At 47.7% G+C, this 26,176-nt stretch overlaps 1 protein-coding gene across 1 annotated transcript in view; it reads left to right on the forward strand.

The window, feature by feature from the left end:
- Window positions 1-818: 818 nt before the first annotated feature.
- Window positions 819-26,176, forward strand: part of YRDC (yrdC N6-threonylcarbamoyltransferase domain containing) — an 82,210-nt gene continuing 56,852 nt past the window's right edge. The window contains exons 1-2 of the mRNA XM_086956445.1: window positions 819-1,090; window positions 22,674-22,869. Of these exons, the coding sequence (XP_086812571.1) occupies window positions 853-1,090; window positions 22,674-22,869 (434 nt within the window). The 5' untranslated portion in view covers window positions 819-852. The remainder of the gene's footprint in view (window positions 1,091-22,673; window positions 22,870-26,176) is intronic.

A 26,176-nucleotide genomic window follows, 5' to 3' on the forward strand; every position in this document is an offset into this window, starting at 1 on the left:
TCTGGGCGGAAGGAAACAGCGTTGGCGGCTTCCTGCCGCAGGGAAGTCCAGGGCCCCCACCACCACAGTCAGTACAATCAGTCTGCAGCTAATTATAGCTAATGCAGGCTGGTTAATAACTCCCTTTTCCTGCTTAATGCTTACACTCACAAAAGACCTGTCTGCTATGGGTCTTATCCATAACTCAGTAAAGTACCAGCCCTTAAACCAGTCATCACCAGCTAAACGGACATGGAATACCTGAAGCAATCTGACACAAAGCTGGACATTTGGAGGACTGCACTCTAGTTCAGCACTGCAGGTCCCCATTAGCTACATTCTATGTCTGCTGCTTTACATCTGACAATGGCACTCACATATGAGATGCTATTAACAAAGTCCATCCGAGCAGATCTTCCGACTACTTCTCTCACACTGCCCAGGACCATGAACTAAAAACAAAATATCAGACCGGACAACACAGTGCAGTAACCGTATAGATTTTGATCCTATGAAATTCCACAAAAAGACCTGCACAGTTGGTCAAAGCTGCGCGCATACTCACAAACTATGAAGTGCACGATTGTCTCACCCTAATATAAACTTATTTCGACTTGTACTTATGTTGGTTGCCTATTTACTTACCTATATACTATTGCCCAACCTCCTCTGGTGTGTCTGTAAAAGGTACGTTTTGTCTAAAATGTCGGTCCTTAATTTGACCTCCTGTACTGAATTAAACTTGTTTATCCTGCTCCCTTGTAATAATAACGCTGCAGTCATAAGTATCTCTACCAACCGAAAGTACTATGTAATTTTAATGGAAGCCAGCAACACATGGGCGGAGCAATCATTTACTGCGCATGCGTGCGCATGGGCTGTTGCAGAAAGCCGGAAGTGATCTATCCTAAACTTCACTCCATGCGTGCAGCGATCCCGGCGGTGGCCAGGATCCCTCTCATACTGGCGACCTTAGGTGGAGGTAGCGCTTCCAGCGCTACCAGTACCACCACGGGCAAGGAGAGCGGATGCCGGCTGCTGACTCTACCAAGAGGGGGAGACGCCGTGCGCAACGGGCCAGGGAGCCGTCAGGCACATGGCGACACGGAGGGTGAGTAGCGGCATGCGCACCATGAGAGGAGAATGAGGGAAATGACGCTTCTTACCGGACAAGTGTTTGGAAGTGACGTAGGGTTGGCTGAGTAGAGTTATAATAGACAACAGACTGTGTATAAATCGAATACTTAGCGTTTATTGCTGATCACTCGCTGTCATATGCATTTTCTCGCCCGGTGTGTTGATTTGCTTTTATTGGTCCGTACCTCTTATGTTTGTTGATCTGATAATAAGACAATTTCAAACTTCCTTTCAGCGCTTCGCATGGAAATGTTATTGTGTTGTAACATTTCAATTTCAAACTTCCTTTCAGCGCTTCGCATGGAAATGTTATTGTGTTGTAACATTTACATTTTGCTTATTATCCCTATGTGGGATCGGAAATTGAAGGCAGGACTTTAGTGGGATGAAAAAAGAGACGGTGTGTTAAAAGGGGCGTGACCTATGCAGCATAAGTAGGTATCCTTTCCAAAACGCGTGGCCTGGCACATATATTTATTAACGTTTTATTTATTTTATGCGATTTTATATAGCGCGAACATTACCCGAAGATGTTAGAGCGTTTTACAAAATAACCAGTTGCGTTACATAAGGACTTTGAATTACACGAGTTACATAAGAGATACAAACGGAAAAAAATGCAAATGTACAAGTTGTAAAGTCACTCAAGGAAGAGATACAATCAGATAAATTCTAAAATAACATAGGAATGGTAGTTAGTACAAAGGTCTACTGCGTATACTAGTGGTTAGAGTGTGTGTATGTATGTATGTATGTATGTTTATATATATATATATATATAGCAAATTCACTCAGGATTACATTTTAACAGTGATTAGGCATAGACAATTCTATTTCAGGACAGGAGGCTCCGATTATGCTTAGTCTCATTTCTTTACTGACACATAGCAGCCAATCACATTACAGTAAAGAAAAAACAGAGAAATACGTCATGTATGAACCTAGGGCAACCATAGAGTACACCCATCGTATATAAACAGTCTCAGAGGTAACCACTTCCTCTTTCTTTGCTGCTCCGCAGCCAGTTAAGTGCATACTTGTTATTCTTTTACTGTTTAACTTGTATTGTTGGTTTAATTAATTACCGCTTTGTGCGCGCTGTATATTGTTGCTTTGGCGCTTATTTCCGCGCTCTTGCTGCCGTCTTGGTCGTCTTTCCATACACTCGGCCGGCGCGTCGGTGGGAGCGTGTGTCACCTCCCGGGGTCGGGCACTTGCTGCCGGTTGTCCCGTAGTTTGGTGGAGGGAGTTGGGGACTGTCCTGCCTCGCGCGCGTTCAGTGCGAGCCGGCTCCTTAGCTGTCGGGCGAGCCGTGTGTCTGCGCATGCGCGACCTTTGTCCCTAAGGGTTTTTCCTCGCGCAGCTGTGTTTTCTGTCAACACAGCGCCGGCTCTTGAACGCGTCTGTTGACGTTTGCGCCCACTGCCTGTCAGCTTGTCCCTTTTGACGCCGGAGCTTAGAAAAAGGTCCCGGTTGTGAAATTGCATAGGCTTTGCCTAGAGTGGTGATTTTTTGGTCGGCAAGCCTCCCTCCACGCTTTAACTCTTGTGTTCTAAGCAGTTTTTTCCTGCTTTTCTTGCTGACTGTGAGGTTTTTCACTCCCTCGGACTGTGTCACTGACATACCGGATTCCTTGTCACCTAGTGGGCTGATTTACTACACTCCCAGTGTACCATGAGTGGCTCCTATCATTTTGAGGAGGAAGGTGACTTTGAGGAGGAGGGGTCTGACTTTTTTGAGCAGGACCTGGTGGAGGCACTCGACAAAGGGGTGCAACTCTCTATGAATAGGGCAATGGCTCGCGCCATTACCCCCCTGAAGCGCCATTTGACGCAATATGCGCAACAGCAAGGGTGGCTTCCCTCAAAGAAGTCCTCATCTCCTGGGAATCCCCATTCTTCGGACTTTAGGAAGTTGGCTCGGTCCTTGTCCTCTAAATCCAAGGCTGTCCCTGTATTGGTAGAGAGCGACGACCATGATGCTTCCTCCTCCTCGTCGGAGGTTTTGCCTCCTCCTCCCAAAAAACGCAAATGCAAAGAACATTTTGTGGATGCCCCCTCGCGGCCTCCTGTTTTAACTTTTGAGCCCGAGGATATTGTGCACCCGAATTCTTCCGCCTGGCTTCCTTCCCCGGCTGTGGCTGAGTATGTTCAGCAATATATCAGGCACCCTTTTGATAAAGATGTACGAGCGCGTCTTCGCTCAGAGTGTCCGCGGCCAGATTTGGCGGACAACCTAGCGGACACGCCGGAGGTTGACCCTACCATTCTTACATACATGACCAAATTTTCCAAGGACCCCAAAAAGGGTCTAGATCGTTCCTGGCGGGCTTGTCAGGATAAGCTTTTGGACCTTTTAGGTCCTATCACAAAAATGTTGGACCTGGGCTTCCGGGCCAAGGAAGCATCCTCCACTGTTGATCCTGACGAGCTCATTCAGTGGGCACAGCGAGCCGTCTGTTTTTTAGGGAACGCCAACTGTGCCCTATCAAGTGAACGCCGGCGTTCTATTCTTTTGAAGCTGGACCCAAAATTGTCCGAACTTTCTTCATCTGAGGCAGGGGCTGCTGCTCAGGGTCTTCTTTTTGGTCAATCCTTTTTAAAAGAGCTCACCCATTTTGTCAGCACTTTTAGTAGTATTGACAAGGCACAGGCCTCTTTAAAACGGGCCATGCGTCCGGTTTTTAACAAGGCCGGACGAAACTGGGGAAGTTCGTCCGGCCGTGGTCAATACCACTCCACTCAACGTGGGAACCAGTCCCAAAAAGGAGGCCATCAGGATTCCGGTTATGCCCAGCGGTCTCACTTCTACCCTTCCAAAAAAGGACGTGGACAGTTCAAGAAAGGAGGCTCAGGTGGCTACTCTGGCGGACGTCAAGATTCCGCCGCTTCAGGTGAGGCTTCTTCCTGCATGCAGTGTTGTTCTGGGGGGCAGGATCCGCCATTTTCTAGCCAATTGGCGCGCAATCTCAGGCGATGCTTGGGTGCTGGAAACAGTTCAGGGATTCAAAATCGAATTCTATCATCCCATTCACCAATCTCGTCCTCCCTTCCCTCTTCACTTCTCACAGGAAAGTCAGGAGTTCATCACAGAGGAACTCAAGTCTCTGGTGTTGAAGGGGGCCATTGTGCCGACAGTCCGTCATCCGCAGGGCTTTGCCAGCTCGATCTTTCTGGTGGACAAGAAGGGAGGAGGTTCTCGGTTGGTCCTCAATCTGAAGGACTTCAATACGGGGGTAGTTTACAGGCACTTCAAGATGGAGGGTATCCATCTGTTGAGAGACCTCTTGAGGGAACGGGATTGGATGGTTCGTTTGGACCTCAAAGATGCTTATCTTTCGGTCCCGATCTTCCAGCCACATCGCCGTTTTCTGCAGTTCCAGTGGCAGGGGACTTGGTATCAATACCAAGTCCTTCCCTTCGGCCTTTCGTCGGCACCGTGGTGCTTCACGAAGCTGTTACGTCCTGTAGTGGAATCGCTCCGCAGTCGTGGGGTTCGTTTGATCATTTATTTGGACGACATCCTCCTTCTGGCGGATTGTCCGGTCCGACTAATGACTCATCTGGACTGGACCATAGATCTTCTCCAGTCCCTCGGATTTCTGGTGAATGTTCCCAAATCTGTGCTTCATCCTTCTCAGGTCATCGATTTCTTGGGGTTCAGAGTCAACTCCATCACTTGTCAGCTGCTGCTGCCCCAGCAGAAGATTCGTTATATCAAGAAAGAATTGAATTCCATTATCTCGAGTCCGACTGTGTCATTGAGATTGTTAGCACGAGTAGTCGGGCTTCTGGCGTCTTCTCTGCAAGCAATATTTCCAGCGCCGCTACATTATCGGGCACTTCAGCGCCTGAAGATCCAGCATCTGCAGCGGGGCCTCCGGTATTCCGATTTGATACCCCTCTCGGAGGAGGCCAAGCTGGAGATGCAATGGTGGTTGGATCACATGGAGGCCTGGAACGGCAAAGCCCTCTTCGGCTCCTCCCCGGAGATTGTGATCGAATCGGATGCCAGTCGTTGGGGCTGGGGAGCCCGTTGCGGTCCGGTCTCGACGGGGGGACGGTGGTCTCCGCGGGAACTTTCGCTCCACATCAACTGTTTGGAGTTGCTGGCGGGGTCATTTGCGATCAAATGCCTGTCGCCTCTTCAATCCCACTGTTGCATCCTTCTCCGGATGGACAACGTCTCCGCAGTGCGTTACATCAACAAACTGGGGGGAACTCGGTCGCGATTGTTGGCAGAGATTGCCAAGGAGTTCTGGCATTATTGCCTCCAACACAAGATCACTGTTATTGCAGAGTACCTTCCCGGGTCTCGCAATATAGTGGCGGACTGGAACTCCAGACATCTGAGGGACTTCAGCGACTGGAGACTCCACCCCAGGGTGTTTCGCCAACTGCTTCGCAACTGGGGTCCGTGTCTGATCGACCTCTTTGCGTCCCGGCTCAACGCCCAACTTCCCCAGTTCTTCAGCTGGCGACCGGATCCGGAGGCTCTTGCCACCGATGCTTTCCTTCAGACGTGGCCGACATCCCTCTGTTATGCGTTTCCCCCATTTATGATGCTCCCGAGGGTTCTGGCCTACGTGACGCGCTTTCAGGCGGAATTGATTCTGATTGCCCCTCTCTGGAGGGCTCAACCGTGGTTCCCTGTTCTTCTAGAGATGGCATGCGACCTGCCCTTTCTTCTTCCTCAGAGAGCGAATCTCCTTCTAGATCCGTTGCAGAATCCGCATCCCCTGGTTCAGTCAGGCTCCCTCCTTCTCCTGGCGTGGCGAATTTCGGGGAACGTTGGACGGTGCCAGGCCTTTCTGAGGACGCTGCCAGATTCCTCAGCAATGCCTGGGCCCCTAACACTCACAAGCGCTACAGAAGTTCCTGGAAGCGTTGGAGTGATTGGTGTGCTCAACGGCAAGTTGATCCCACATCGGCTGATATCTCTTTGATATGCAATTTTTTGTCCTCTCTGTCCTCTTCTTCGGGTTTGGCTTATTACACTGTCAACAATTTCCGTTCCGCCATCTCGGCGGGTCATCTTCCTGTCAATGGCAAGCCAGTTGGGGAACATCCTCTCGTAGCCCAGCTTCTGAAAGGAATTCGTATGGCTACTCCTCCTAAGCCTAAATATGTTTCCCTATGGGATGTTTCTGTGGTACTTCGTTTTCTTGAAGCTTGGCCGATTAATTCCTTATTATCTCGTAAGCAACTTTCAGCCAAGCTTACTATGTTGCTGTGTTTGCTTTCCTGCAAACGCATTTCTGACGTCCGCGCTATAGATCTAGCGGGTCGTAGTTTCACGCCTGAGGGTGTTTCCTTTCGCCTTTCCCGGCGCACAAAAACTAACACGGAGGTTATTTCGTATCCTTCTTTTCCGGCTCGACCCAACCTTTGTGTGGTTCAATGCCTTAAGGAGTATGAGGTGAGTACTTCTCTTCATCGATCTGATATGCAGGGCCAATTGTTGATTGCTTTGCAAAAACCCTTTCGTCCCGTTGCTCCAGCCACTTTGGCCCGTTGGGTAAGATGGCTTATGGAGGAAGCGGGCATTGATGTTTCTGTTTTTGGTGCTCACTCGGCTCGGGGAGCCATGGCCTCTAAGGCTTTTTCATTGGGGGTCTCTTTATGTGACATTATGAAAGCGGCTGATTGGTCCTCAGATTCAGTGTTTAAGACATTCTATTTCAAGCCTGTTCCTACTGTTGCTTCTGTTGTGGTGGACGAGCTTTGAACAAGCATAATCGGAGCCTCCTGTCCTGAAATAGAATTCAAAATTTGCTAACATTCGTGCCAAGAATTTTCAATTCTATTAAGGACAAGGAGGCGAGGATTATCCCACCCTTTGTATATGCATATATCTATTATATTGTTACTATGCAATGCTTCATAGTGTTTTCCTGATGCAATGTAATGAATGCTTTGATTTTGCTCTACCCACCCTTTATTTGCTCATGATTACACAGGATGTGTATTACGGCTTTGTGTCTCTTTTCAGGTTCTGATCCCAAATGAAGTTGCTCCGGCTCCGCCTTTATGGAAGTTCTGCTGCGAGTTTCTTCTTCTCGTTGGACTGCTTCTGTTCTTGTGGCTTCTGGAAGTTCCTCCTCCTCCTCGTTCGGATTTTGGCCCTTTCGGATGATGTTCTCCGTGGTTTTCTGATGTTCAATTGGTTCTTCCTACTGGATTTGGACAAAGAAAGAGGAAGTGGTTACCTCTGAGACTGTTTATATACGATGGGTGTACTCTATGGTTGCCCTAGGTTCATACATGACGTATTTCTCTGTTTTTTCTTTACTGTAATGTGATTGGCTGCTATGTGTCAGTAAAGAAATGAGACTAAGCATAATCCTCGCCTCCTTGTCCTTAATAGAATTGAAAATTCTTGGCACGAATGTTAGCAAATTTTGAATTATATAATACATATTTACAGAGCAGGAAATTCTTGCCATCCTTAAGCCAGGTGTTCAGGTGGTGTTGCACTCAAGGGTGGCGGTCTTGGGTTTGGAGGGATCCTCGAGTTGGAGATGTCCATAGTGGTAGTAGACTGTATCTTGGTGGGGGAAGCAGCATGCAGGATCCCTGGGCTGATCTTGAGGTCATACTGAGCTCTATCTTGTGGATAGAGGAGGGCGCTCAAGTGCAGGCGTTACCTAAGACCTAATTTTAAAGTAAAATCCTCTGCTTCCCATAGTGAACCAGTATTTTGGTCCCACTCTGTGAGATTTCGATTATTGCATCCAACCCTGTGCTTTAAATGGGGAAAAAATAGTGACGGCACTCATTTAAATGTGGTGAGGGGGCGGGGCTAAAGGCAAGACATGCAAAGCTTATTGACTTAAAAAAAAGTTGCAACACGTAGCAAAACACAAATTTGTTTCTATAAACAAAACAGGTTGATTCGTTATACAAAACGAAAGTCAAACAGTGATATTTTAACATTTACTTATTTTGTAATATTTCTCTCACACAATAACACACACACACACACACACACAAGCAGCCAAACAGACAAACATAAGCAGACACTCGTACAAATCAGGTGGGATTAAAGCCCTTTTAACCTCCTTACCTCCCATGGCTTTTCTCATTGTGCAATCACTGGCCTGCCTCGATTCCTTGCAACACAGCATGATGGCGAACACCCGGATATCATGCAAATGAGCCCACGCTGAATAGTCAGCGGGGGCTCAGCTCAGGGCTATAAAAGTGTTTGGGCTGTCAGAGACAAGCTACCACCACTAGAGGCCAATGGCCTACGCTTTCATGAGTACCAGTACTATTCACAGCAGTAGAGAAATGCCGGTACTCCGAGTGATAAAAATAAGAAGTGCCAGTACATGTGAGTATGGCCCATTTAAAGCACTGATCTAAACATGTCACAGTAACGAAATATGCACTAAAACGAGCCCAGTCTTTTGGCTTTGCCACTGCTTGTATCACACCGCTTTCATTTGCAGTTACTCAGACACTGGTGCCCTTTATCTCACCACAGCTTTGAGGAAATCCTATACCTGCATATCTCACATCTCAGCTTTTTCCTCTTTAGCACAGTTTTTATACCCCTGCATGTACTTAATTGCATCTACTTTACTTAACTACTCCCTACACACTAAACACTTAGGGGCAGATTTATGAGGCCCTTGCGCCTCTTTGCGCCGCAATTGCGTCACTTTATTTGACGCAATGGCGGCGTAAACAATGCGCCCTATTTACAACGTGACGCATCTAGGAGATGCGTCACGTTGTAAAGCCCTGCGCCATAAGGAGGCGTTCCTGCGCAGGGGGGCTTCCTGCGCAGGAACGCCTCCTGAAAGTGGCTGAGTGAAATCTGAGATTTCACTCCGTCACTTTCAGGCCAATGCTGCGTCAAAACCCTGCGCCTGCTTGAAGCAGGTGTAGGTCTTGACGCAGCATTGTGAAGATGGGGCACCCCGAGCCTTGCTGGAGCCTTGCTGGAGCTGCGTCGCGCTTGCGACGCAACTCCAGCAATGCGCCACCTTTACGGCACAGATGCGTCACACATCTGTGCCGTTTTTGCCCCATGGTGCGCTGCATTGTAAATGCGGTGCACCGTGGGTGGCGGAGCTGTGGCGCACTGAGGCGCACATTAACTGGCGCATCCCTGGGGATGCGCCAGTTAACATAAATCTGCCCCATAGCTTTTCTGTAAGTGCTGCATTTTATTTTGCTTTAACCATGTCAATATTTTGACAGCTGTGTATCTCCTTCACACACTTTCGCAGAGTATCACAATTATACCTGGCACACTACAGAGAGGACAGGATTCGGATGAACGTGTATTTTGGGCACATTTATGACCAACTGACAGGCACTGTGAGAAACTTGCAGTGCCTTCAGCCTCCCCTACAGAACTCCCAATCATGACATTTAATAAACACCTACCCACAACCCTCACAGGCGCCTACAGGTTACTCCGTACATAGTATACATGAGTAATATGCTGCATAAAAAAACCTCGACAGAAACGCATCATAATTGAAAAACCTGACTCTCTTACTGATTGCAATATTAAGTAAAACGTGTAGTGTGAGCAGGAATTACATCACTAACATGGTTTACCTTAAATAGTTTTTATGGCTGTTGTTAAGAAATTGATCAGTGTTTTTGCCTGTAAAGTTAAGGACATGACTGTAGGGCCTGGTGGGAGCAGTTTTAATATCCGCTTTTAATTGCTGCCTGATCTGGGCTCCGGATGGACCCACCCCATTTAATTCCCTGAATGAAGTGCCTGCCTACATGGGTCGCATGCTACACCATGGATGGTGTGTGGTTGGAAGGTTGTCTTTGATCTTATGAGGAAAGATTTTCAATGTTGTATTTGATGACAACGAAGTGCTGTTCTCTTTTTAATGGAATGCCTCGTTTAGCAGTGTGATGGATGAAGAAGTGTGAGAGATAGGTATGCACTTTATGGTTTTCAGTAAGCTTACAGCTTTCAACAGGTCCCTTTGTGATATTTGTTATGGTCATATTTCACTTAGCTGGTTACCACGCTAGGTTGTCCATTCTGAGAGGTTTAGTTTTAAAGTTTATGGTCCTGAGCAGGCATGAATTGGAGGGAGAGATGGTGGGGAGATCTGTTGGGATGTAATTTGCTACTTTCATCCTATATATATTTGTCATTGTTAGATGTGAAGAAGTGAACATATTTAGAAATGTTTGGGACTTGCAGTGGTGGACTTAATTATATGCCTTAGTTAGATCTCTTCACTTGTTAAATGTCTGTCCAGTTGGTGATAGGGGGTTTATTGCTATCAATTGGTACAGTACAGGGTGATGGGCGTGATCCCTGGGGGTTCTGTCTAATGTGAGTTTAAGAGGGTGAAGCAATATAAGGAAATTGTTATAAAGCCTGTTTGACCTACAAATGGTTGCCTGGCTGTTAAGTGTTATGGCATTAATGCAGGCCGGGCTGTTACATATTTATGGACATAACTATATAATACCCAGGATTGCCAAAGGTCAACCCTTTAACTTTCTACATTCAGGTAAGTTATAAACACTGATTAGTCTGCTCCACATATGTGGACTGTAGATTGTACTTTAAGGTGCAATGCACTATTATTCTTCTAGCCCAGTGATGTTCTATGATGTAGTTAGCTTGTCTTGGCTAATGGTAACTTCCAGAGCTTGGTTGTTTGTATCGAGAAATGCACACCTTCTATGGTTTTATTATAGTAAGGTGGTATGATGATCCATGGTGCGAGCCAGGAGTGTAGGTATAGTGGTCCTTTTCCTTGGAAGGCTCTGTGAATGATGCAGAGTGTCTTGAACTTTGCTCTTCTAGCTACAGGCAGCAAGCGGAATGTTGGCAGTACTGGATGATAGCTCAAGCCTGAAGCCTGGCTCACCCTGAGGTCCTATTGGAACCTCAAACCTATAACGAGCGTAGCTTTCATATGGCTTCTGCCTACCACCCTTGTTCAAACCTAATGCACAAAGAGCTTAAAATAAAGCATTAGCACCCGAGATAAAATGGCAAGACTAATGTATACCTATTTAGTGGCTGATTTGTACAAAGTGAAACCACAAAACCTGGATTAATCGTGGCTTCCCCTTAACCTAATTTTGTGATCTCTGGCAAATATTTTATTCTGCCAACACCCCTTTTTCATCACTTTCGCATATGAAGGCACCTTCAAATACACTAGTTTAGAATACCAGCTATACAAAACCCTATTGTGGGTGGATTATTTGATTATAATGTTGCTCTTTCTATAACAATCAAGGCCACATAAAGGGTTTACATGACAGCTGTCTTGCTTTTTACTTTACTAATGGCACTGTTGGTTGAGGATGGCTGGGGGGCAGCAATGGTTCTAAACTCATGTTTAACCGCATCGCTGCGGCGGCTTTTTCCGCTGTGTGCGGCAAATTACGAAAAGCCGCTTTACATGACAAGCTCAGCTCGTCGTCCGCATACGACCACCGTGGCTGATGACGAGCTGAGCTCGTCATCAGCAGCGAAGGGGTTAAAAACTATCACTTTTAATGAGTACTTCTCAGTGCAGTGCTATAATATGATGTGGTCACATGAAAGCTTCCACATGTTAAATACACTTTTTAGGTCTCGTCTATTCCATCCCGTAGGGATGGTAGGCGAGATTATAGTAGGCTTCCGAAAAGTCACCCCAAACAGCGGATTTGATACAGTGCATGTGTGAGAGCGCGTGCACATCACATCACACACGATTTATCAGCAGCTTGTGAGCCTCGGCATCAGACTTCAAAGGATCCGTCCCCCGCCCCTCCCCTCAGTCAGACTTCAAAGGAATCCGCTCCGCTCCCCCCCCCTCCACGCAATGCCGAGAGCTTGTTTTTCACTGCTCCGAGAGGCTTCTTTGCATCAGCCTGACTGCATGCTTGTTTAATGTGGTGGATACTCCCTGCCATCTAGTGGCCATGTTTTATTGTGAAAGCTTCAGCCGCCTGCCCATCCCAGAGCCTCGTCCTCCCCGTGCGGCCTCAAGCGCCATCGCTCCAGGGCTTCCATCCAAAGTACGTCAACAAAAAAAGGACATATGTTTGTTTAATCACAGTGGGAAGGAGCCGCTCTCTTCCGATGCCCTCAGAGCTCAGCAGAAAGGCACCCACGGTCTACAACTGGGCGATCACCATCAAAACAGGTTTTAATAACAAGAAATGAATCTCCGCATCAACCACAACTGGACCACAAGTTTTCAAAACGCCTGTCTGCATCCGCCTTCGAGGAGTGTACATAACACTAAACAATGCCGGGCAAAAAAGACGCCCGCCTGTCTTTTTTACAGCACACATTGATCACAACTGCAAAACGCTACAGCAACATAGAGGATGATTTGCGCTCTTAACGCCACCCAAAACACAGCCATGCACAACTAGAAACGAGGGCTTGAAAGGCTACCACCCACTGACCTTGTAAGGTCCTCCGGGAGTACTTATGTCGATTGCACAAAGAACGGCCACCCAAACACGTGCACCCAGGGAACAAGTCTACAACTCCGCAAAACACGGGCATATATTCAGACAGTACAGAAACACCCTCGCACCTCCTCACCCTCGTACCCCCTCACCCCCCCCTAACCTTCACACCCCCTAACCTTCACACCCCCCTAACCTTCACACCCCCCTAACCTTCACACCCCCCTAACCTTCACACCCCCCTAACCTTCACACCCCCCTAACCTTCACACCCCCCTAACCTTCACACCCCCTAACCTTCACACCCCCTAACCCTCACTTCCCCCTAACCCTCACTTCCCCCTAACCCTCACCCACCCTCACACCCCCCTTACCCCTCACACACACCCTCCCTCACCCTCACACTCCCTCACCCACCCTCAGCCTCCCTCACACCACCTCCCCCTCACACCCCCTCACCCCCCCTCAGCCTCATACCCCCTCACACCCCTCACCCCCCATCACCCGCCCTCAGCCTCCCTCACACACCCCCTCACACGCTCTCACCCCCTGACCCCCCTCACCCTCGCACCCCTTCACCCTCGCACCCCTTCACCCTCGCACCCCTTCACCCTCGCACCCCTTCACCCTCGCACCCCTTCACCCTCGCACCCCTTCACCCTCACACACCTCACCCTCACACCCCCTCACCCTAATCTCACCCACCTCACCCTCACACCCCCTCACCCTCACACCCCCTCACCCTCACACCCCCTCTCACACTCAATCCCCCTTACACCTCCTCACCCTCACACTCCCCTCACACACCCCCCACCCACCTTCTCACCCTCACATCCCCTCACCCTCACATCCCCTCACCCTCACATCCCCTCACCCCACCTCACATCCCCTCACCCTCACATCCCCTCACCCTCACATCCCCCTCACACACCACCTCACCCTCACACACCCCCTCACTCCCCCTCACTCCCCCTCACCCACCCTCACCCACCCTCTCACCCTCACACACCCCTCACATGCTCTCAACCCCCTCACTCCCCTCACCCCCTTCACCCCTTCACCCTCACACCCAGCTCACCCTTACACTCCCCTCACACCCAGCTCACCCTCACACCCCCCCCTCACCCAGCTCACCCTCACACCCCCCCTCACCCTCATCCCCTCACATCCCCTCATCCTCACATCCCCTCATCCTCACATCCCCTCATCCTCACATCCTCACATCCTCACATCCCCTCACCCTCACATCCCCTCACCCTCACACACCCCTCACCCAACTTCTCACCCTCACACACACCCTCCCTCACACCCCCTCACACCCCCTCACCCTCACACCCTCACACCCCCTCACCCTCCCTCACCCTTACACTCCCCTCACACCCCGCTCACCCTCACACCCCCTCATCCTCTCACCCTCACACCCCCTTATCCTCTCACCCTCACACCCCCCTCACCATTCCACCCCTCACCCTCCCTCACCCACCCCCTCACCTTCACATCCCCTCACCTTCACATCCCCTCACCTTCACATCCCCTCACCTTCACATCCCCTCACCTTCACATCCCCTCACCTTCACATCCCCCTCACCCTCACATCCCCTCACCCTCACATCCCCTCACCCTCACATCCCCTCACCCTCACATCCCCTCACCCTCACATCCCCTCACCCTCACATCCCCTCACCCTCACATCCCCTCACCCTCACATCCCCTCACCCTCACACCCCCTCACCCTCACACCCCCTCACCCTCACACCCCCTCACCCTCACACCCCCTCACCCTCCCTACGCCAGACCCCCCTCGCCCTCACACCCCTTCACTCACCCCTTCACTCACCCCTTCACTCACCCCTTCACTCACCCTCACCAGCATAGCATAACAAAACAAAGCATAGGATAGCAAAACAAAACAGAACATAGCATAGCAAAGCGAAACATAGCAAAACATAGCATAGCATAACAAAGCAGAGCGTAGCATAGGATAGCAAAACAAAACATAGCATAGCATAACATGACAAGACCTAGCATGACAAGACCTAGCATGACCAGACCTAGCATGACCAGACCTAGCATGACAAGACCTAGCATGACAAGACCTAGCATGACAAGACCTAGCATGACAAGACCTAGCATGACAAGACCTAGCATGACAAGACCTAGCATGACAAGACCTAGCATGACAAGACCTAGCATGACAAGACCTAGCATGACAAGACCTAGCAAAACAAGACCTAGCAAAACAAGACCTAGCAAAACAAGACCTAGCAAAACAAGACCTAGCAAAACAAGACCTAGCAAAACAAGACATAACAAAGCATAGCATAGCAAAACAAAGCATAGCATAGCAAAACAAAGCACGACATAACACATAGCATAACAAAACAAAGCAAAACACACCAAAACATAGCAAAGCTTAACCCCTTAAGTGCTGCTGACGGCCAATGGTCGTCAGCAGCGCTACCTCCCCAGTGCTGCGCACGACCATTGAACGTCCATTCAGCACTAGTTCTAATGGACAGCGCAGCACTGGGGAGAAATGTTTACACGCAGCTAAGGTGTTAACAAAACACAACAAAACATAGCATAGCAAAACATATAATAGCATAGCAAAACATAGCATAGCATACCAAACACAACAAAGCATAGCATAACAAAACATACCATAGCAAAACAAAGCATAGCATAATAAAACACAACAAAACATAGCATATCATAACATAGCATAGCATAACAAAACATAGCATTGCATAGCAAAACATTGCATAGCAAAACATAGCATAACAAAACGTAGCATAACAAAACACAGCACAGCATAACAAAGCATAGCATAACAAAACACCCTCACACACCCCGACACCCCCTCGCTCCCTCACACCCCCTCGCTCCCTCACACCCCCTCGCTCTCACACCCCTCATCCTCGGCCCCCCTCACCATCACTCAGTCCCCCTCTCACCCCCACACACCCTCACCCTCACCCCTCGCTCCCTCACACCCCCCTCATCCTCACTCCCCCTCAGCCCCCTCCCCATCACTCACTCCCCCTCTCACCCCCCACACACCCTCACACCCCCTCACAACCCCTCACCCTCCCTCACCCTCATACCCCCTCATACACCCTCACCAGCATAGCATAACAAAACATAGCATAACAAAACACAACATATAGCATAACAAAACATAGCATAGCTTAACAAAACATAGCAAAACATAGCATAGCTTAACACAACAAAACATAGCATGGCAAAACAAAGCATAGCATAATAAAACACAACAAAACATAGCATAGCATAGCAAAGCATAGCATAAAAATCATAGCATAGCATAGCATAGCAAAACATAGCATAGCACAGCATAACAAAATATAGCATAGTATAACAAAACACAGCATAGCAAATCAAAGCATACAATAGCAAAGCATAGCATAACAAAACAAAACCTAGGATAGCAAAACAAAACATAGCATAGCATACAGCATCACTCAGCACCACCACAAGCATCACTCCGGGGCACCACAACATCACTATGCAACACTCAGCACTACCACAGCATCACTCCGGGGCACCACAACATCACTATGCGCTACCACAGCATCACTGAACACCACAGCATCACTCGTTCGCCATCACAACATCACTCCGCGCCACCACAGCATCAATCTGTGCAACCATTCAACAACAACTGGTTCAAATGTGTTCTCAATATTTCAAGCTTTATTACAAATGTAACAAAAAGATGTTAATATTTTACTTATGTTCTTGGATTTTCGTAACAATAAAATACACTGAACATAATCTTCACAAAAGTTATTTTCAAAAGTTTAAGCTATTGCCATTATAAATTACAATAACTTTTATTTAAGTATTAATTATTACAAAAAATTTAAAGCCATTGTTATTTGTAAGATCAATACATGTAAGTCACGTAAATACGACACATATTGCATTACAAATGCTATAGGTGTCACATTTGCGAAAGTTATAACTATTGGCATTGTAAATGACAAAGATATTAATTTCGCTATTTTCAAAAACAAAACATAAATAAAAAATGTGTAATTTACAATACCAATAGCTCAAACTTTCCTAATGCGAGACCTATTGCGTTGCAAATGCTTGTTTTTAATTATGAAGAGATTTCAGAATATTTTACGTGATGTTTGTTTTACATGGCAAACGGTATCACGTCTCGGCTTGTGCACTGGCTCTAAGAGCTGAAAGAAGCCCATGGCCTGGCTTGGCCGCCCTAGTTATTTGTATGCTCGTCCACCACTAGGCGTAACTATTGTTCCTGCAGCCTGTGCGGTGCCCCAGGCCCTAAAGCAAAAGCACTTCAGGAGCTGATTTTGGAATGGACTAGTAGAAAGGTATAGCCTATGAACGGAGGGATTTCATTCAATTGTAATACTTGTTTCTGTAAACTTTATGTTTTTATTTCAACATTTTGAGTTAATGGCGCAGGAGGAGCATAATTTGAAAAGCTTAACATAGCATGACTAGTGTGTTTTAATCCCAAAATCTTCCATTGCCAGACAAATGCTCTGGGTTGGAATCTTGGATGGATTTTCCCCTCATTCTTTAAAAAATAGCCTTTTCTTAACAAACAGTGATTTTATGTCTGAATGTATATGTTAGGTCAGTAGCGTGACACTTTCTTAAAGGCAGCTTAGCGCTGTACAAGGTCCAGGGCAAAATCTACGTCTGGAAACCTGCTCTTATTAATTGAGGGGCATATTTACTAACAATTTATGCAATACAGCACAGTAAGCGAAGTTGCTGTGATGCGTTGCGTGAAAGAGCAGAACAGCACCATATTTTGAAAGATTTGGCACATTGGAATTGAAAACTCTGACATGCAAGTTCCAAAGTGAACCCTCACATCCTCTCTGTTCATTCCCTATTCAACCTCTTCCTTTCTCAGTTCACTCTTCAGTCTGTTACCTCCTCTCTAGTACCTTACCATTTATCTCTGCCTCTCTCCCGGCTCCCCCACATTCATTCTCTCAGTTTCCTCTCCCTCTGCTTTTATAAGCCCCAACTACCCTTTTTCTCTTTTAAACCAGTTCTCTGTCACCCTCAGCATCTTTCTGTATCTGTTTTTCGCTCCATTGTCTACTCCACCTTCTTCTGTGATTCTCTTTTAACCATCTGTTCTTTTCCCATCTCAGCTGGTAGATCCTGGCTTGCTTCCCTCTTCTCTCACTTTCCGCTCCCACTATTCCAACTTTCTGTCTTTCCCTCTCTGTATATGCCATCTCCTTCTTTCTTACCACAATTTCTCTCTCTGTTTCGCACTCTCTGGTAGTGCTACTGTCTGGGAACTCAAAGTCTAAGTTCAGCAGCACAGTGCTTTTTCTGCCACTATCTATCATTTATGGTACTGAGGTGGAATGATGAAAACTTTCCTTTAGGTCAGTGGTCAAATTCTGCTTCTAGTTTAAATCTTTGCTAGTTTTTTGGTCTCGACCTCTGCCAATGCGCTTGCGCATTACAGATGTCGAGACTTATATAGTTGGATCCACGAAAGCTAAACCAGGTGGATTGCGCCCAGTGCATGTGCCCATGCACGCGCTTGCCATTTGCTCCCCGAGCCGCCTGCCTCGCATCATTGCATCAGACCCGCCACAGCAATCTCCGAAGACATTTTTTTTACACCCCATATGCTCGAGCCTCCCCTGCTCCAGACTTCAAAGGGATCCGCTCCTCCGCCCCCTGCTTCACACTTCAAAGGAATGCGCCCCCCGCCACCACAATGCCGAGAGCATTTCGCGGCCGCTTTTCATTTCATTTCGCAGCCGCTTTTAATTTTTTTTTACTCTATTCTCAAATTTCACCATTGTTGTTATTGTATCCTGCGTGTCTTTTGCGCTTATTGATATTTCCATCTATGGTGCGCGCACAGGAGGCTGAAGGGATATTCCCGATACCTCGCTTTTGTTGTTTACTCTGTCTTTGGTGCTTCTTTACCTTTCCATCTACGCTGAATGCGTAGGAGGCTGCAAGGAGATTCCCAATGCCTCGCTTTCATTTGTTTCCTGCGTGTCTTTGGCGCTTCTTCACATTTCAATCTACGATGCACTCATAGGAGGCTGCAGATCTCCATTGCCATTTGTCACAACAAGAGAAACTCTATAAAAGGCTGCCCTAAGTCGTCCTCAGAGGTAGACTACAATTGGTTAAGGAGCTCAGCGGCATCAAGTTGGCACTGTGACCCGAAGCTATTTTATGACACAGCTGGTTTTAGTTTACCTTCACTTAATGCTTACTACGACCTTTAATTATGATCTAAAAACCTAGAGTAAGAACGAATCAGAATATTGAATTCCTGTGAGTAATAAAATATGAGCTTGTACTTTCGTACAGGATTTGTGCGTATGCAGATATTTCATACAGGATTGTGGGACTGGAGACGTCAATTCCTCCAAAAGCTTCATTTCAGGTGGCTCCCCTCCTTCCTTTATTATTTCCACAACCGGTGACTCCTCTAAATATCTCTCCTGCACTGCATTGTTGGAGGAACCTGAGCGAAGCAGCTCTTTACGGATTGCTTTGTTCATTGTAGCGCCAGAGAGGCCATATCTGTTACGGAACTCATATCTCTCTTGCAGAAAAATATGTGCATTTGTTTACTTGAGGATTCCAATCATGCCACCTTACCACAAGCCTCAAAATGTAATAAGTGTTATATTTCCAGACACAATTAAAATCATAATGTATAAAAAGAACAAAATGTAACTCCGCCTCACTCTCCAGGAGCAGCAATAATTTATTTTTCAGTTCATTCGGTTTATAGAATAAGCACAAGATGTCCCTGCAGTCAGCAGACCTCAACCAGCCCTCTGCCTGCCAGACGTAGTGGCACTCGCATGTTTAGCTTTTTATTTTTTTAATATAAACAATTTGTCAATGTATCGTGTTGGCCAAAGAATTTATGGTCTATTTTCAAAAAACGTTTTGTATTTCGATTGTTGCTGCATCCTTTTTGTCAGATACCGAAGTACAGTGATGTGATGCAAAAATAAAAAATATTGCCATCATTATCATATTTAACTTTATTCAGTTGTTACGACCATCAACGTGCAAGTGCGTACATTATAGAGAGTCAATTAGCTACTGAGATGCTGCTATCAGGCAGCCTCCGTCTTTCGGCCTCTCCTCTTGTGACCAGCAATCTAATTTGTTGGTAATCTTTCTTCTGGCAGGCATCTCAAATTTGTCCCCAGCGATTTTCAGCCCAGTCTTTTTTCACTTTTGTTAAGACTGTCTTGTAAGTCTTCCTGGCCTCTTATTTCTGGTACATTGTTTGTACGTAGCACACATGATAATAGCCCTTCTCAGAAAACATCCAATTATCAAACTTCTGCACCCACACACACATATGGAATCACAAGCAAACAAACATATACACCCTCACATCAAAGCACAGTCAGTGTCTCTCTCTCTCACTCTCTCACTCTCTCACTCTCTCACTCTCTCGCTCTCTCACTCTCTCACTCTCTCACTCTCTCTCTCACACAGTGCAGCCTTCTACCGCCACAACTCTACCACTCTCTCCATCAACACTCTCTCTCACTCTCTCACTCTCTCACTCTCTCTCTCTCACACAGTGCAGCCTTCTACCGCCACAACTCTACCACTCTCTCTCTCTCTCTTTCTCTCACTCTCTCACTCTCTCTCTCTCACTCTCTCACTCTCTCACTCTCTCACTCTCTCACTCTCTCACTCTCTCTCACTCTCACTCTCTCTCACTCTCACTCTCTCTCACTCTCTCACTCTCTCTCACACAGTGCAGCCTTCTACCGCCTCTCTCTCTCTCTCTCTCTCTCTCTCTCTCTCTCTCTCTCTCTCTCTCTCTCTCTCTCTCTCTCTCTCTCTCTCTCTCTCTCGCCTTCTACCACCACAACTCTACCACTCTCTCCATCAACACTCTACCACTCTAAGTGCCACCACTCTACCGGGCCACCACTTGAAGGACTGGGTTTCTCTAAGACCCAGCGGTGCCAGGGATAACACCTGAAACCTTCGTGGGTTACCTGTTCCGGCGTACAAATAACAGAGACACGTGACACTTCCTTCGGCGTCAAAGATTCAAGGTTTATTTACTGCAGGGAACACAGAAGTCACGAGAAGTACATAGCATGTAAGTTCACGGAGTCTGATTCGAATTGTATCTGTAGATCGCTCCTGTTATACAATTTTCCGTCATAGGATAACATGACAGACAAAAGGTTACAACCCGCTTCCCACAGTAAATCTCACAGGGGGTCGCTTTCATGTATTCAGGGCCCGGAACATAATTACAGTAGCATTTGGCAGTTCCCAACTGTAAAAGTACATCTTCCCACCATTAGTACATTCCGTTTGACTGTAAACGAATCAAGGAAGAGACAGAAACAGGTGCAGAGGAAGACAAGGATAGCGAACAGATCGAAGAGAGTGAAAAAAGGGGTGGTATCAGGAAACACGATTGCAAGGATCAAAGGGGACGTGCCTAATGAATGCACAACTGGAGACAATAGATCGGAACGGCAAGATGAGCCTCGAGCGGGGCCCTCTGCCTTACAGTGTTATCCCCCTCATCATAAAGACACCCTCAAAGGAACACGTGTCTTCCGCAAGAGTTTGGGAATCCCAGGGTCACGAAGCGGACAGCGTCCGTTCGCTGGCTACTTGAGGGCAAGAAACAAAATGGATGCCGTATCTAAAATGGAACCCGTGGTTTCAGATGAAGAAACCCACGAAACAAACGAACGGTTTAGGTTAGTACAGCGAAAACGCGTACACCCACTAAACTTGTCATTTGCGGTTCATAGATACCAGACTCGACCATATTCGGGTGAGTCGAAAACACCACTTACAATTGTCACAGAACCTCACACTCTATCGGCCCACCACTCTACCCTCAAAATCCACCCTCAAAATCCACCATCCAAGCACTACTACACCCTCCGACTACACCCTCTAACTCCCAACATCCAAATACTCCCTACAAAGCCACCCGCAAACTATAACTACTGACTCCAACTCCACCCTCAAAATCCAACTCCACCCTCCAACTCCACTCTCCAAATCAAAATCCTACATCCAAATCCACCCTCCAACCAAATCCACCCTCCAAATCAAAATCCTACATCCAAATCCACCCTCCAAATCAATATCCTACATCCAAAGCCACCCTCCAACCCCAAATTTCACCTTCCAAATCATCCTTCCAACTCAAACTCCTCCTTCCAACACAATCCCTCAACGCCACGGCATCACTCAACGCCACGGCATCACTCAACGCCACAGCATCACTCAACAACTCAAACTCCACCTTCCAAATCCATCCTTCCAACTCAAACTCCACCTTCCAAATCCATCCTTCCAACTCAAACTCCACCTTCCAAATCCATCCTACCAATTCAAACTCCACCTTCCAAATCCATCCTTCGAACTCAAACTCCACCCTCCAACACAATCCCTCAACGCCACAGCATCCCTCAACGCCACAGCATCCCTCAACGCCACAGCATCCCTCAAATCATCCTTCCAACTCAAACACCACCCTCCAACACAATCCCTCAACGCCACAGCATCCCTCAACGCCACAGCATCCCTTAATGCCAAAGCATCCCTCAACACCACTCAACGCCACGGCATCACTCAACGCCACGGCATCACTATAGGTGTCACGTTTGCGAGAGTTAAAACTATTGGCATTGTAAATGACAAAGCTATTAATTTCACCATTTTGTAAACCAACACATAAATAAAAAAATTGTCATTTACAATACCAATACCTCAAACTTTCCTAATGCGAGACCTATTGCATTGCAAATGCTTGTTTTAAATTGTTCAATACGTCCAGCTCTGTGTGAATTTTTGTTCAGTGCGCCAATGTGTAATATACACTAAAGAACCTACATCTATTATGACTTCTACTTCTGGCAGCTGTCCATTTTATAATCGTGCCGCGTCCTAAAATGTGTCCGTAAAAATGTACCTTTTGTCCTGAATTTTTATGTGGAATTTTGACACTTTGTTCTCAATCTGTTTTAATTCTGGCATGGCTTGCCAAGGCCTGCAGTGCTTGAGGAGAAGCAGTCCAGCCCAATATGCTTTTGGATAACTAACATGGCTTTTGTTGTTCCCACTTTACAGGTTGGACAGACATCATAAACACAACCGTTCGTGTTTTGCAGGAGGGAGGGGTGATCGGAGTCCCCACTGACACCGTCTATGGACTTGCCTGTCTCGCCCAGAACTCTCAGTCTATAAAAAACATGTACAGTGTGAAAGGACGCAATGGCAGTAAACCTCTGGCCATATGTGTTGGGAACATTGAAGATATTTACAGGTAAGAATATAGTGGAGAGCATTAGACACTTCGAAGGGATGAAATGTATTCTGCTACAGAAGCAGAACTGTTTATCTGTCAGCCATAGTTTAGTTTCTGAACTTATGTGATGACATTTTCTTATTGCAGGCAAGTTGATTGGAATTGTGTTTCAACTTTATATTTACATCACCCATAAACGAGAAAAAATAACCTAATAGTTGTGTATATTTTCTTTTTTTGGCTGTCATCAGCGAGCTACAAATCTATTAAAAGTATGGTTGCAGTAGTTTAGCCCTGTCTTGTATGCTAGTAGGAAGGTTGGAATCTGGTTTGACAATAATATCGCACTACTGAGTTGGCAAAGTTCACCCTCTAAGGTCACAACTGGTGAACATATATAGTACAGACTACAACCAACATTGGCAATGCAAGTCTGACTTTAAAGGAATGTTGTATGGTGATGTGAAGCCTAACAAGAAAATAGCATGGAAATAGGTATGTATTTGTGTGGAAACAAAGAACTGTGGAATAATATTTGTGTCAGTTAAAAGGTCTGGTGACAATCGCACTGTCAAGTTAGTCCTAGAACTCCATGTAGGAAAGTGACTGCCCTCCTCCGATCTGCTGCTGTCGGAGGAAAAACAACATACGTTAGTTATTTAAGACACTTTAATATCATTCCAAACCTATGTGTGCCCCTAAAAGAACACGCTTAGGCAGCTGGAAAATATGAACAAAATGATCACTGCTGTGTGGAGGGCAAGCACTTTTTTGTGGAAGCAGAGAACATCTGCACAATTAAAACATGTATGTTCGAGGCATGTGGGCTGCTGAATTCATATCTGTGCATAGATCGCCGCCTAGTGTTGGGTCCAGATGATTGCACTTTGTTGTCCTGGAAGGGTCTTTGAAGTATCACGAGATAGGTGGCTCCTCCCCTGGACTACAGTGCGCATGGGCATCGCCTCCATCCCCAGATTGTTTTTTCCGCCATTGGGTTCGGATGTGTTTCGGTTCCCTCTGTCGGAATCGATAGTTGTTTAACTTTCCTAACTTGAGACCAAAAGGTCTTTAGGCTTAGCGTCGGTATCGTCTTCGTTCGGGTTTTGTCTGTTCATCAGCTCCGAACTCTTGCTGCCCCTCCGCGTGCTGTCGGCGCGGACGGGCCTACACGACGCTCCAGACTACTTCAATGGAACGAACTCCGTTTAAAAGGTGCCCGGTGTGCACCTCAAAGTATTCACACCTCGACGTGCACCCAGTGTGCAACAAACGTTTGTCGCCGGACCATGATGAGGCCAGGTGTATGGCCTGCTCAAAGTTCCGGTGTAAGAAGACTCTCAAGCTTCGTCGGGCCGCTAGACTCCAGGCCCAGTTATCGGCACCCCCGGCGCCCCCGCCGGACAACATCTTCGAAGAATTTGTTGGAGACGACGATGTCTTTCAAGTTTCGGACTCTAGCCCTGCGTCGGAGGGGGAAGACTACGACGCGGGAGACGAGGAGTTTGATGAAGTCGTCGACGAGGTAGGGGACGACGATGGGGCCATTGCCACCGTGGAGGATAGCTCGGACGAAGAGCATCCTCAGACTGACTCAGGGGTCAACCCCCACCATACGGCCCAGGTCGAGGGATCGCCTTCGGGCCTTACCCAAGACCTCATTAATCGTCCAGCAGCCCCGCCTCCGGGCCCGGCCACGGACATTTCTGATGTGCCACTCCCGTTGAAGAAAACGAAAGTGAAGCCATCGGGGTCCACACCATCGGTATCGAAACCGAAAGTGAAAGTCGCACTGGTGGGACAGAAGGCTCCAGAGGCCTCAATGTCTAAGAAATTCAAAATGGCCGACATCAAGAGCCACGCCAAGATGGCCGACCCGAAGACCCCGGTGTCGAGGTCGATGACCCGAAGAGAGCTTCGAAGAAGCGTCAAAACGAGTCCAAAGCTCTGGCTGCGCCGACTCCGGCCGTCGAGGCCAAGGATGGTGATGTGTCTGCTCCGAAGACCGTGCCTTTCGCCGACCCGACTCCGGACTCGGGGAAATCGCTCGAGCAGGTCCAGCCCTCCCCGGCCTTAACAAAAAAGGTCGCGGAGTCCCTGCAACGGATTCGGAAGGACGCTGTGGCTCCCGAACCAGAGGATGTGGTGCCGAAGCCTACACCGAAGCCGGCAAAGGCGCAGACGCCTATCCGCTTCACGCTACCGCCGAAGACGACGCCGAAGGCTTTCGCTCCGAGGCATGGGGCCGGGGTGCCCTCGAAGGGGGTGTCAACGCCCAAGGCGTCATTGGTGGTGTCGAAGCCTCGGCTCCAGCCACTTGCAGAGGAAGAGCGTCGAGAGGTCATCATCGACGCCAATACCGGGAAGCTGTCTCTCCTCAAGAGGAAGATCACCACGGAGCCGGTGCTGGAACATTTTCGTATTCCACTAAAAAACAAGAAGGACTCTGCGGGTACTTCGGCCCCGATAGAGCCTGCATCTCCCAAGAATTTAGAACTTTCACCGACGCATTCCAACGCTGGGGAAGGTGACGGAGATGAGGGGGACGAGTACAATTATCCAGCGTACTCGGATCCAGAGGAGGAACATGAACCTTGGTCTGCCGGAGGCGACCCTGAGGACCCTCAGTCGGGTCAGGAACCGCAGCTTTTTGCAGCGAAAACCTCACCAACGGAGGACTCTGCAGCCTTCAACGCTCTAATTGAGAGAGCTGAAGCAAATCATGATGTCGACCTACATTCAGATCCTGTGGATGTCGATTTTTTTGTTTGACACTTTCTCAGTAGCTGAAAAGTCAGTCAAGACATTGCCAATGCTCAAGGGAGTGCTAAAGCACGCGCCGGAGGTTTTCAGGGAGCCCACTCGGGCGCGAGTCATCAATCCTCGCATTGACAAAAAATACAAGGCAGCGCCCTCAGATCCAACGTACATCAAGGGACACTTGCCACTGGACTCTTTGGTTGTATCCAACGCACGCAAGAGGGCGAATTCGCAGACCACGGGTGACGCTCCTCCCCCAGACAAAGAGTCAAAAATATTTGAAGCCTCAGGGAAACAAATTGCTGCGCATGCAGCTAATATTTGGCGCATTTCAAACACGCAGGCCCTACTGGCACGCTACGATAGGGCGCACTACGACACCCTAGAAACACTTCTGCAGCACTTACCTGATCAGTACAAGGAGGCAGCTGAAATGTTGATTCAGGAAGGGAAGCTGATCACCAACGCTTCCATCAAATGTGCACTGGACGTGGCTGATACCGCCTCCAGGGCGATAAACACTAGCGTGTTGCTGCGGAGACATGCATGGCTTAGGATATCAGGC

Source organism: Lissotriton vulgaris, chromosome 2_1 (assembly GCF_964263255.1).
Source record: "Lissotriton vulgaris chromosome 2_1, aLisVul1.2, whole genome shotgun sequence".
Classification (NCBI taxonomy): domain Eukaryota; kingdom Metazoa; phylum Chordata; class Amphibia; order Caudata; family Salamandridae; genus Lissotriton; species Lissotriton vulgaris.